The 14,413-nt window shown below is 37.7% G+C and overlaps 1 protein-coding gene across 3 annotated transcripts in view; it reads right to left on the bottom strand.

The window, feature by feature from the left end:
• rasa1a (RAS p21 protein activator (GTPase activating protein) 1a) overlaps positions 1–14,413 on the bottom strand; it is a 71,167-nt gene that overhangs the window by 46,420 nt on the left and 10,334 nt on the right. The window contains exon 1 of one of the 3 annotated variants that reach the window (XM_022667528.2): positions 5,980–6,159. The exons of the other annotated variants lie outside the window; for them this stretch is intronic. Coding sequence (XP_022523249.1) covers positions 5,980–6,002 — 23 coding nt within the window. The 5' untranslated portion in view covers positions 6,003–6,159. Of the gene's footprint in view, positions 1–5,979; positions 6,160–14,413 lie in introns of those variants that run through there. 3 annotated transcript variants of the gene reach the window in all.

The raw sequence follows: 14,413 nt of genomic DNA, 5'->3' as shown, positions 1-14,413 counted from the left end.
TTGTAATTTAAAGCATTTATTTGCAAAAATTAGAAATGGCTGAAATAACAAAAAAGAAGCAGAGCTTTCAGACCTCAAATAATGCAAAGAAAACAAGTTCATATTCATAAAGTTTTAAGAGTTCAGAAATCAATATTTGGTGGAATAACCCTGTTTTTAATCACAGTTGTAATGCATCTTGACATGTTCTCCTCCACCAGTCTTACACACTGCTTTTAGATAACTTTATGCCTGCACTCCTGGTGCAAAAATTCAAGCAGTTCACCTTAGTTTGATGGCTTGTGATCATCCATCTTCCTCTTGATTATAATTCAGAGGTTTTCAAATTGGTAAAATCAAAGAAAATCAATTTTTAAGCATTTTTTTCCTAAGCTGTATATACACACAGACACACACGGCATCATGACTGAGATCATCTTTAATCACTGGTTAAACTACTGACCTTCCAGTCCCAAAACCACTTCTCTAAACATCAGGCCACAGCTGCCCCACAACAGTCACACACATCCCACAGAAGAACCACTTCTGTAAAAAAGGTGCCATCACAGTCATGTATGAGAAGATGAATGACAAAAATCTGTAGCTCTTTTACAACCAAGTTTCTCTAAAACAGTATTATGCAAGAAATATATAGCATTTCTTCTTAAGGCCTAACCAGATGGGATTAGTTTCTCAGGGGGACGTCTGTGAAAAATACTTCACACTTCTACTCAGTGATAAAACTCTTGCATCCGGACTTCAATTGAAAAAACAGGAGGACCAGTGTTTTTTTTGGATTTCTCAGACACTTAACACTGCGTTCAGTAGCTCCTCCATTTCCACTTGTTGTGTTTACGTGGATCTCCGCGGAAACGTGTGCCCAAATTGTAATTACGGTGCGTGGCAGTAGACAAATAGCTATTTTATTTAATGCAAGGAGACGAAACTCAGAGATGTATGTCCAGATGGGACTAAAATTACCTTACGACCACAACCTTACGAGTTCAGCGAAAAACAGTAGGTAACTCAGCCTGTAAGGTCTGAGGAAAAAAAACAAAAAAACAACACATACATGGTCGATCCGGACGTGAATAAAATTACATAAAATTCACATGCTGACAAGCTGAGAAACACAGAAGCAAAGCATACATTTTTATTTTTGGGGTTTTCAGGTTTTCACACCTGTAGTTTGTTTGTCAGGTTCGTTACTTGTTTGAGTCAGAGTGATTTGGTTTGTTTTCACAAAAAGAAAATCACAAGTGCAACAAAAAGTGTCGCAACAAACAACAAACCCCACATTCAGTGTGAAAACAACCTAGAAGCAGGAGAAGACACTGTTTGTTCATAGTGCTGTGTGCTGTAGTAATCATCTGGGTAATAAATCAGGTTTAACTGTAACTGAACAGCCGTTTAGCTCAAACTTCTTGGCACAAACAAATAGCTCCGGAGTTCGGACCTTGGGACCTTTAACTGCCAGACCCCCTCTATCCACTGGTCTCAGTACAGATGTTTTGGTTTGGTTCGTTTCGGATTGCGATTACTGCTTTCACACTTGCCAAAATGCACCGGCCGATATTATAACAAAGCGGAAAAAAGTAAGTGACTTACTCCCTCATCATAAAAAAGTGGCCAAAGGGGGGGTCAGCAGATAGCTACAAACCTCAAAACTTCATGTGGCCCTCAGATTAGCACAAGAACAATAGTAGTGTGTAGAGAGCTTCGTGGAATAGGTTTTTATGACTAATCAGCTCCATCCAGGCCTTACATCATTAAACGCAATGCAGGCATGAGGATACAGTACTTTTGGCAATATGGTGTATTTGATGTCTGTTAACTCATTATCCCACCACTAAAACCCTTCCTTTTGTTTTTCTTTTTTCTTGACATAAAACCTGCATGAATTACAATCTGGCTGTTCAGACAAGAGTTGAATTGCCACAGACCAGTTAGATACCAAATTTCAGTAAAGTGAACATAATGTGAAGGGGTATAAATCTAAATAACACTCAAATAACAAAATTAGACTATTAGATTTGGGACCCTTCACAGTATTTTGCTTAATGTACCAAAAGCATTTTTCTAAATGCACAGCTTGACTGTGTTGCAGTGCTCATCATTTCTAAGCAATAGCTACATTTTTAGACCAGCACCGCTTTGAGGAAGACACCTTGAATTATTCACCAAGAAAGCTTTTCTCAGCTAGTGTGCCAAACTGGACCTTCAAACAGCCCTCGCTGATAAGATACCCGAAAATCAGTACAGTATCTTCCTCTTTTTCTTTCTCTCCGAGCGTCAGGCTTGGTTTATTGAAAACAGGACATGACCTTTCTGCGGTTAGTCCGTGGCAGCCGTCCTGGGAAAGAAAAAAAAAAAAAACGAAGGGAGGGGGGGAAACCTCTCAATTTACAAGGCTTCATCTCAGAGGAAGCGAGGGCAGCCTGGGCTTGTTGAAACTTGATTGAGGGGTTGCTCTTGAGCTCTTCCTCCTTCTTTCTCTCTCTCTCTCTTTCACTTTTTTCCATCCTCCATCAGAGCACTTTTAAGTCATCTCCCCTTCTTTCCCCAATGGCTCCTGTTCACCTTAAAGATAAAAAAATAAGAGGAACGCCTCTCCACAGACATGCAGCCACTGCTCATCCTCATCAACAAGTAATGAAACTGCACCACTTTACATCAGAAATGTGCCCTTACCGTGCTGCCAGCCTCCACTAGGGAATCTGAGCGTATCTCGTATTCAGGGTGAGGATGTGATGGTTTTCAGCTTTAACTAAAAATTCAAAAAAACTGTCGATCACTTGGTTTTAAAACCAGGTTAGTGTTTCCTGACATTAGCAGTCTTACTGATGCTGTAATAAAATAAAAAGAGGCGTTTAAGCAACGCTTCTACATGTCTACATAGTGCTGTGCAATATGATGATAAATATTGTGGGGACAATAGAAAAAAATCATCCCTAAAATTCATCGTTTCTACAGTAAATTCATTAATTATTCATGCAAATATATAAAGTAGGCGACGATAAAATATATTGGCGTTAGGGTTGGGTTTCTATCATGATTTTCTATTTTTGGTGAGGATCTTGGACCGATTTTATGTGGTACACGACGCTTTGTTGTGTATTTTTACCTCGGGCGGGTCGGGCTCCAGGAAATAGTCTGTGATGTAGTCATCTGTTTTTTAATACTATATATATTTTATATAAATCTATGGCATTATAATCACCATATAGCTAAGTAACCAAGTATTATTGTTACAAAAAGGAAGGAAATAACGAAAACTGAAAGTTAAAGTTCTCCTTAACTGAAACTAATAAAAACAGTAAATAAAAGAAAAAACTAAAACAAACTAAAATTACAGATTGAATACCCTCATTTTCATGTTTGATAACTTATTTATATAAACGTGGTATATCATGATATATATCGTTATCGTGATATAAAAAATTCCATATTATTATATATGATTTTTTCCCATATTGCCCAGCACTGTGTCCACATGTGAAAGTGTGCTGGGTACTGATTCACAGACTAGACTGTACACAGTGTTTGGTGCCACACATTTTTTTCCCCTATATTCTGTTTTTCGGAGGATTGTAAATTTTCTGAGAGATTCAGGTTGTTTAAAAACACCTGGAAATACATGGATAAATAAACAGCAGTTTCCCTTCCTGTAAATCTGTTTTGCTGTCTGATTAATATTTACAGTACTGTAAATATGTAACAGCCCCGCTGCTGAGAATGTACGAAAGGAGAGCAGAACAAAACCAAACGTAGACCTAAAACGTCACTATTTTCTGAACCGTGTTCTGTCCCAGAAATTACTGTGATAAGCTGAGTCACAGTCAATTTGAGACCATTTAATTCTGCTGCTATAATCATAATATAACAGCATATGTATATACTTATACCCTTTTAAAGAACAATACACTTCAGTTAATATGAGCTTGGAGATATGCAATGGATAACATCAAGGAGTTTCAGTGAAGTTTCTCCAGCACCAAAGCTGAAGTGCCAGCTCTTTCGCCATTCAGAGGTGAGTATTATCGGACTGTAGTCTGCGTGTTTACTGTGTTGTTAAAAAAGCTATATGCGATGAACTGCTAGCTGATAGCATCCTGGCTTAAACTCCACGCTGTCGGGCGGAGTTTACTAGAGCTAAGCGCTGCTAACCGCACTAAAGTATTGGAACTCTAATCTTACTGTAAAAAACTGAAGCGATTTACTTACAGTTTTCAGGAGATACATTTGTGTAGATTAATCTTCAGCGCTCGTTTGACTTGGCGACACCTGTGTTAACTACTAGTGTCATCTAAAATGTGCCTTATAATCTGGTACACTTTACGTAATATGAAAATAGACCAGAAAATAAGATGTTCACTGATGTGCGCCTTATAGTCCGTATAATAGGGCATTATATCATGATTTATATAAACAGTTCAACAATACACTGTTTTAATCACAATATTTTGATAATGTACCAGTAGCAACAGATTCTTAAAACTGCTATTAAGATGTGCGATCATTTGGTTAGTGTTCTTTAAGCAATTAAATTATACACATTATTACATTTATCAAGAAAGGATAAACGGCTAGAATACCGAAAACGTAATTCTATGGTGTATTTAGAAAATATCTTGTCAATAGTGTCAAACCATACAGTATAAACAACATAAGGGTTTATCTGGCTCAGCAGAAAAGGAAGATTTTATTGCTACAGACATTAATTTTCTTACGATAAATAATGACATATTCCAATATTTGCTTAGATCGTCTTTAGCTTTGATTACAGCTTGAAGCATTCGCTGTGGAATCGTTTCTAAAACATTAATTTCTGTCCGTAGTTGCTTTTATTTATTTTTTTCCTAGAAGGATCTTGTATTGATGATGGGATTCATTGCTTGATCTGGATCACTCCACAAAGTGTTCTCCAGCACATCCCAAAGATTCTCAATGAGGTTCAGGTCTGGATTCTATGTTGGCCAAACAATGTGTGGTGATGACAAAGTCTCCTTGCTACCTGAATCCTGCACTCCTTTTCATCCAAATACTCACATACTTACAGTACAATAATTTTTATTTCCAGCTTGTGCACTCAATCACATTAAATAGAAATACCTGCATTTTTTGTAATTAAAAATATGGAACGGACAACATCCACAGTATAAAATAGAAAAAAAGCAGATTGTAATGCCCTATAAAATGTTATTTCTATTACTACTATTAAGAAGCATCAACTACTGTCTATGTTTACAGTGTTTAAAAGTGGGTAAAGGTCACAGATCTCCACAATCTCCTCACCTAAACCCTTAAACTGAGATGGTGATTTGAGGTGATTTGGGATGAGCTGAAGCTTCACAGCATCAAAGAAAAGCAGCAACTACTGTTCAGCACCTCCAGGAACTCCTTCAAGATGCTGAGAAAACTAGAAGAATCTACAACATATATTCTGGTTTACAAAATAATTACGTGTCTTCCTGTATAGTTTTAAAATCTTCCATATTAATTTCACAATGTAAAATATCATAAAAGAGAAAAAACACATTGAATTAGAATAGGTGTGTCCAAATATTGACTGGTACTGTATATACAAACACACACACACACACACACACACACACACACACACACACACACACACACACATCCTAAACTATACTATAAATCCTTGATCTTTATTCAGGTGTCAAGTCCACAACTTTATCTGTGGTCTATTCATCTCAGATCTGATAAAGCCTCAGAACTGTCACACAATTAATTAATAAAATAATTTTAGTTCACTATCATTTAGTGCATCCCAACGTCTAACACAAACCACTGGTAGGTTGTTGTGGTTTAACCACAAACCTAAACATCTGACCATTCATTGCCGACAACATGGCAAAAAGCTCAGTAGAAATGATTAACTGGTCCTAAAAATGTTGAATTTTGTGCTAAAATGCTAAAACTCAATCAAACAAACGCACGGCAGCAACGCAAGCGAAGGCAACTTTGTGCCCCACTTACGCTGAATTCATCCTCTGCTGCATATCCTCTCCTGGACCGCTCTCGCTCACAAGGTAAGCCCACTCCGCTGCTTAATCACCATCGTCTGCCTCGTCTGCATCACCAGACATAACTCATCCAACTCCATCATCCGTCTGAACGGCTTCAGGTATAAACTCATCGTTCCCGCGGAGTTACATCCACTCCCGATCCATAAACACGAAGAGGACCCTTTTCTCTATAGGCTTCCAGCAATATCAGCAATATGCCTCGTCTGTATCTTTGTCTACTGCTCTGAAGGCAGACACAGCTAAGAAAAATAAAAGAATGGGACTGGAGTCGAGAGTAACCACAGTAAAGAGAGAAAGAGAGAGAGCGAGAGAGAATGAGAGAGGGGTGGTGGGGGTTGAGTCTGAACGGTGCACAGACTTCAGCTCTTCACTAACTTATTCAGTAGCATTTATGAATGAATCTCCTCCAATCAGGCCATGCGCAGAGCATCATTCATTTATCACAGCTAACATTACATTAACAACAAAACAAAACAAAAAAAAAATCACAAAAAGCTATTTAAAGTACTCTGTAGTACTGATCTATACAATGATCAGCCATAACATTAACACCATATTCTTGTTTCTACAGCCACTGTTCATTTCTTTCTTCTTATCAGTTCTATTTACAATATAGAAACATTTTAAAGTTCCACAGATTAGAGCTGGGTGTCGAACTTCGGTACTACAGAGAACAGAAAGGTGAAATAAATAAATAACTGTACTTTGCATGAAACGTACATAAATGTGGACAGAAATCCTTGCAAGATTAACATGTAGAAGTGATCTAAAGTCTTACTTTACTTCTAAAGATTCATCCACACTTTATTTTCCTTCTAATTATCGAGACACTGTCATTTCAATTCATTTTTAAGTGACTGACACCACTAATATAAATATCATTTTATTTAACTGCTTAAGAAATGTGTGCACTGTTTAATGTTTGTTCTTTTTTCCACCACACGTGAGACCATTAGTCAGGAAAGAGGGAGCATTTTATGTTCATATTTCTTAAAAAGAACTCCTAAAACTGAACTGCATTCAGTAGTATGCTTTTGGTGACAGTATGAGAAAGACTTAAATAAAAATACGTTGTGTGAGAATAATTAGCGCTTTTTAAATTTTTCTGTTTTTCTGTTCAAAGTATCGTATTGGCAACACCAACATGGTGCATGGCATTGGTTGGTGTGCTGGTACGGATGAATCAGACACAGTAATGCTGCTGGAGTTTTTATACACTGTACACTCTAGGGCTGCAACTATTAATTTAGTAGTCCACTAAACAGGTGATTATTTTTGTAAAGTCAACTATTATTTCTGCCATGCCCTCCAACTCTGCTTGCTGTGGCTATGGGTCCTGTTTTTAGCTTGTCTATCGTTTTTAAACTATAGAATCAACTGAACGTAGGATTTAAACGTTGTTTAAATGTCCAGAACATTGCCTTTAAATGTGGAAAGTGAATATACTATAAAATATATTATATTGTAGTTAAATCATAAAGTCTTAAAAGGACAATATTATAATTTATCTAAATTAGTTCTAAAATATAATATCCAAACAAAAACAGTGATCATAATAGGTACAATCCAAACTCTCAGGACTATCATGGCACGCTGGAATTTGCAGCTTCCGGAATACTTAAAATTCAAAACATTATGCAAATTTCCAGAGCTAACCGGGACATTTTTTTTCCCTGAAGTTTCCGTACTGGAAAAAAGGTATAGAGACGAGGGGGTCCAGGTCCAGGAACAGCTGCGAAACAGCTTTGTTTTTCTTCACACATGACAGAGTGTCACAGCTTGTTAGACTCAGCGACAGTGAGAGCGGCAGCACATGGGTACTGTCTGCTGCTGTACAGATGGAGGGCTAAAAGAGCATCTTTAGTGAGCAGTGACTGTGGAGCAGAGGCAGAAAGCTTGAAAATCTCAGCCTGTACACTTCAGTTAGCATGCGTTACATAAATCTCAGCCTGGGCCCACTTGTAGAGAAGCGACTAAAGTCTAATATTAGAACATAGAGAGGATTCTGTCTAACATTTCTAAACAAATTGTTCTAGTTCAGTGCTGTACATGTCAAACAGCTCAAATACTTTGCAAGTATAGGGTACACATAGCAGCTTCCTGCAAAAAGTAGAAAAGGTCTGTACAGAAGTGTGTTATATAGGGGAGTACAATATGGACAAAGAAAAAAAAAGAAATTGTTAATGCTGCTGGATTTTTCCCAGATTAAGTAGTAGTTTGGTGTGTGTGTTTGTGTTTACTGTGGACCTCTACCTCACTCTACGTAGAGCAGGTTACTGAGAAAGACAGATATGTTTTAAACAATAAATAAGCACAGCAAAACAAGGCTGCCAAAATATTCAAAACAGAAGAGAAGTTGAAGCTGGTTGAACTGTATATATTTAAAAAAAAAAAAAAAACACGACATGGCCTTGTCAGTGTAAAAGCAAACATAAAAGTAAATGTTTAACAATAGAATCATGGCTAGGCTTACTCTACAAGGAATTATTGGAGTTACACGACAAACCAGAGCGAGAGCAGCCTATCTGAAGACATGGCACTTTGTTGCTTTAAGCAGTTTAAATTAGTCCAGTGTGCGCAAATTCCCTTGGAATTCCACTGACTCAGTGTTTCTATACAGACAATTAAGCAGCACGGGGGTTCAATTAACACCTCAGCCTCAGAAAGAGAGAAAGTTCTACCAGCTACTGTATATCTGTATATCTGGCGCAGACGTAAGCAGTTGTACGGATCTGTAAATCCCACTCTCGCCCCCCCCCCCCTCCCAAGAGAACCCGTTACGACTCCAAATCCTCTCTAATCTTCGTGGAAACTGGAAATCAACTCCTCGTTTTCGAGTGTGCTGTTTGTTTTAGCTCTTTCTGAAGACTGAGGCCTCGCTGGGAGGTTTCCAATTCTCCTTCATTAAGCTGCAGGCGACTCGTGTGGGAAATTAGTCAAATATTTGTCACTGTTTTTCTCATCCTGCCATGAATATTATCACAAAAACTCCCTGGCCATGCCTTACAGGCTAGTTAGCATCTGTGCAATATTTATCTCACTTGCTGGTGCTATTGTTTATGAATGAAGTGCACAGTACAGAAGCATGAATGATTGCTGTGGCGGTCTCCAGTGCTCTGTACAAAACACTAAGTTTAGTCACGCATGCTGCGAACACGGGACCCTGTCCAACCTCGTCAATGTTTTCCACACTGTGCTACACGTTCCTGCCCGCTCACGACGCTCCGAGGACCAGGGCCGAGCGTCCCCCAGCATAAGCTCTTTACTCTCCAACGCCCCCCCCACCCTTCCCTCACTGCTGCACAAACTCAACACAAGCTTCTAATATGATGACTACCAGCACAGTCATCAAATTAAGCAAATGGCCCTGCAGATAGATGGTCAAGCCTCATTTATAGGATTGAGGTGAGCGCCGCGCTCTGGAGGAGAAACGTTCTGGTCATTCATTACACAGAACAGACAGTAATGCATTCAACCGAGTGAAAAAAGAGCCCGTGTCACTGCTAATATTCAGTGTAAAAAATGGAGCTGCTGTGCTCTAATGTGTATCTAAGCTGTAGATGCTTAGAGAACAGAGATAACAATACAAGGATAAAAAGATTTAAGGAGATTTGCAACTGCACCGATTCAAGAATATCAAAATGTATTGAATTTGACCAATCAATAACATTTTAAATGATTATTAAAATGTATTGAATTATTGATTGAAATTTTCATTGATTCATTTCATAGATTTTTAAAGAATGTATTGAATTTGAACATTATTAAATTAAAATTTCATAGATTTTTTACATGTATTGAATTTGAACATTCTTGATTGAAAATTTCATTGATTTTTATAATGTACTGAACTTGACCATTCTTGAATGAAAATTTTATTGATTATTTTCATAGATTTTTTAAAAATATTGGATTTTAACATTTTTGAATGAAAATGTCATTGATTATTAAAATGTATTGAATTTGAAGATTCATGAATCAGTGCAAGTGTCATTATTTCATTATGAAATATGCACTTTTTAGTTCAAATTCAGACAATTGTCAATATTTAGATTACATTAAAGTAACATAAAAGTGGTACGACTACAAGAGCGGTACTGTACAAAATTCATCATATGCTATGCAACAAGTAAGTAATGTTGGACTACGATATGGTAATCTGCCAATTTTGCCAATATTGCAAACCAGTATGTGTTTTCCCACAATGAAAAGAAGGGGCGTGCGTTCATTGTCAAGGTGGCCCCCATAACTATAAATACTATTATGACTTCGATTAATTGATTATTTTAGAAAATAAAAACTGACTGTTTTTAGCGTGTTACAACAGTGTTAAAAAAATGAACGGGTTCCTGCAGTTAAACAGCATTTTAGACACTTAAAGCTTTAAGGCACTTCTTATTACGCATTCTACAGTCACAACAATAATGACGTCTTACTCAATTACTGTTCAGTTTAGGCGACACATACAAACATGATAAATACACACACTGAAGTTGTTTCATAGGTTTACTTGTATTTAAGTATGGCACTAAAGCTTACCGATAGCTACCGCGTTTCAAAAAAAAAAAAATAATACAAAATAAAAAACACTATATAAAATACAAATCACTGTGTTAAAACAAACTAAGACCGACTGGCCCAATTTGTTACTCAGACCCTCATAATCCTTTTGAAAAACTACACACTACTGGTCCAGCGGCTAATCGCTGCCACTATGATCAGGAAATTGCTGGTTCGAATCCCAGTCATGCAGCTTGCCATCAGCTGAGAGAGCACAATTGTTCTTGCTCTCTCTGGGCGGGTAGATGGCGCTCTTTCCCCTCATTACGCCTAGGGTGATGTCAATCAGCACAAGGCATCTGTGAGCTGATGTATTGGAACAGAGTCCCTGAGCTTTCCTCCGAGTGCGCTGTGATGCTACTCAGTAAAGCTGCATCAGCAGCAGTACGAAAAGAGGTGGAGGCTAACTTCAAATGTCGGAGGAAGCATGTGTTAGTGTTCACCCAACTTGTGTTGTGGCATCAAGAACAATAGGGGAAATAAAGCTGAGTGGGTGGGACAAACAGGCTAGCTAAATTGGGGACAAAAATGGGATCTAAACTGATGAATATAGCTATTGAGCTGATACAAGGAGAAAATGCTGCAAAGAATTTTGTACATGAAACAAAAATGAATAATAAAACCTTGTAACAAATCGAGCCCGAAATAGCACATGCACACACTGACACAGTGTGAGGTCATGTTGTCAGCGGGGTGTTTCTTCCTGTGGGGTAGTAGAGTGATATTAGTGTGGGAGTAGTGTGAGCATTAGAGTCTACTTTTAGATGTGATCAGAGGTCTGAGGTCAAGTGCTTCAATTAAAAATAGCTTATTAAAAGCCAGTAGTAGCTGGACCAGTACTAGCCAATATTCTGGATTTCAGAATCTTTTGTAAAGGCAAGATTTAAAGTCTGCTATGGCCACCGCCAAGGTAAATGTATCATGTCCCATGACTTTTGCCATATTTGTCCCATCAAAGCTAAAGAACATTGCACTGATCTGTAGAGCATGTGTGTACGGCCCTTTTTAAGACCTCAATAAATATAATTTAAGGCCCAAAAATTTAGTCATCATTCCTTTAGTAGAAAATAATTTATTGTATTGGTAATCAAAACGTAACGTTTCTCATTTGTTCATTTTTTTTACATTTTGTTCTATTTTGAAGCAAATCATGCTCACCACAAATGTCAGCTAGAACATGATGCAGAACATGTTAGCATGCTATTTAGCTCCACGCTAATGTTATAATGTTAGCTAGCTCTCCGCTAACCCTATTTTTTCCCTGCTGATGTAGGTAACTTGCCACTAACATTAGTAAGTTAGCGAGCTCGCCGCTAATGTTAGCTAGCACCATTTTAACCTTAGTTATCTTACCAATAACATTAGCTAGCTCGCAGCTATTGTAAGCTAGCTCTATTTTAACCTTAGTTATTTCCTCTGTGACATTAGGTAGTTTGCGACTATTGTTATCATCCCATTGACGTTAGCTAGCTCACGGCTATTGTTAGCTAGCACTATTTTAACCTTAGTTATCTCCCCAGAGACGTTAGCTAGCACTATTTTAACCTTAGTTATCTCCCCAGAGACGTTAGCTAGCTCTATTTTACCCTTAGTTATCTCCCCAGTGACATTAGCTAGCTCACGGCTATAGTTGGCTAGCACTATTTTAACCTTAGTTATCTTCCCAGTGACGTTAGCTAGCTCTATTTTAACCTTAGTTATCTCACCAGTAACATTAGCTAGCTCACCGCAAATGTTAGCTAGCTCTATTCTAACCTTAGTTCCCTCTCTGGAAACTCACCACTAACATAAGTATGTGATTTCCTACCAGCATTAAATGCACCATCTAAAAATGTAATACCTTCAGCAAATTTACAGAAAAAGGACATTAAATTACCCCAATTTTAATTTAAGGCATTTTAAGACTCTTTAGGGACCTCTGCAATTTCTGCCAGACAATTCTAGCCAGAAACAGCCAGTCCCCATCATTACTACTCGCTGCACTGTGCTGTCAACTGTGAACCATGAACATAAACATCCCACCACACAGATAACACTCCTGGATATGGAAAATGAAAAAAAAAAAAAAAAAAAAATATATATATATATATATATATATATATATATATATATATATATTTTTTTTTTTTTTTTTTTTTTTTTTTTTATTTAGAGCTGCTACTGCAAGACCTATGCAGTATAAGATGACACAGCTCTTGGTCTCGAGTACCAGAACGCAGCCAGGCCTTTCCGGAACTTGCCAACTGTGTCTGTCAGGGTCTATCAGCCACACATTCTCAGTACAACCTCGTCCTTATTTGGGTCACCAGCATACCGAGCAAGCACACATACCACTGCAGTGACTAACTGGACGTTTCTGGGTGTGCTGAAGTCGAGAGATGGTCTACTAAACGTTTAGTGCCGTCATCTGTTCATGGTTAACCCAGAGAACCAGTGGGCGTTAGTGCTGGGCGATAAAACGATATCGATAGTTATCGAGGAAACTATATATCGCGATAAGTCGGGGCGAGAAATTCGATAAACTAAATTTTCTATTTCCCGTTTAAGTAGCGTTGTGAAAAGGCGCAGCACGAGATCAGGCAGCACGCTGAACTGCTGCTCAGCCCAGTACAACCCCTCCCCTCCCCTCTCCACCATCCCCCTCCGCCCCACCCCCCGAGCCCCTCCACTCTGAACTCCTCACATAGCGGCTCCTTCTCTCCCATTTACTGGATAAACTTCATTTATACTATTCAGCGGCGCTACACTGGAAAACTCACCTTTTAAATATGAGGCATGCGTCTCCAAGATATTTAGAGAGGTGAGCTTGTTCAGATTTCTGAAGGCAGGTAAACGCTGCTCTGTTTGCTGCTAGTTAGATTAGCTTGTCTCCAGTTTAAAGTTAGCGATGTTTAGGTGTAAAAGGGATCTGTGCAATCTGTCATCATTAGCTAAGATGCTTTCACTGCTTTTTACATTCTAATAAACTAATGGGTAACGCACGTTAGCCGTGTTAATCCACGTTTCGTGTAAATTAAGGTTAACTTCAGCACGAGTGAGGGGTTAGTATATAAACACACAGAAAGGAAGCACTTTCCATCTTTTTTCCTAACTCTCACTGTTTCTGTTAGAAAACCCTGAGGGCAGCATTCTCCTCTGTCTTTGTGTTTTATAGTTTTTAACAGATAGAGAGTCTGTTATGCTGGATATTTTACTAAATACAGAAGATTATATAATCTGTCTAGCTGTATTTGAACTGAGCTAAACATTGCTGTTACTGAACTGGAGTTTTAAATACACTTAAGTAATGTAAGTCTAGTCTACTGAAAGCCAGTAATGTTAGTATAAATCTGTACTGCAGTAGAAGTGGATCATTTCAGAAACTTGACTTTATTCCTCCCACCTCCATTATAGGCCACTTTTTTTTTTAAATATTTAAATGTTAGCTTAATTTAAATGAAAAAAAAACAAAACTAAAGGCTCTTATTTAAAAAAAAAACATAAGCAGTAAATTATCTAAAATTACAACAAATAGAAAATAGAAAAACAGTAAAACATATGTAATACATACTTTTTATATGACCAAAATTAAACTAGACTGAAATCTGACTAAAACTAATAATATCCGATAGACTAAAATGTAACTAAAACTATTATACATTTTAGTGAAAAGACTAAGACTGTATCAAAATCACCTGTCAAAATGAACACTGTGATATACTCTTGTATTTTGCTTTATGTAGTTGCCTGCATTCAGGGAGGGGAATGATCTTTTGATTAAATATAATTTTATAAAAATAAATAAAGTGTTATTGCAATTTAAATTAAACAGACATATAATGTAA

Source organism: Astyanax mexicanus, chromosome 22, assembly GCF_023375975.1.
Source record: "Astyanax mexicanus isolate ESR-SI-001 chromosome 22, AstMex3_surface, whole genome shotgun sequence".
NCBI classification, from domain to species: Eukaryota; Metazoa; Chordata; class Actinopteri; order Characiformes; family Acestrorhamphidae; genus Astyanax; species Astyanax mexicanus.
Note: the sequence above shows the minus strand (reverse complement) of the source record. Positions and strands in the feature narration are given on the sequence as shown.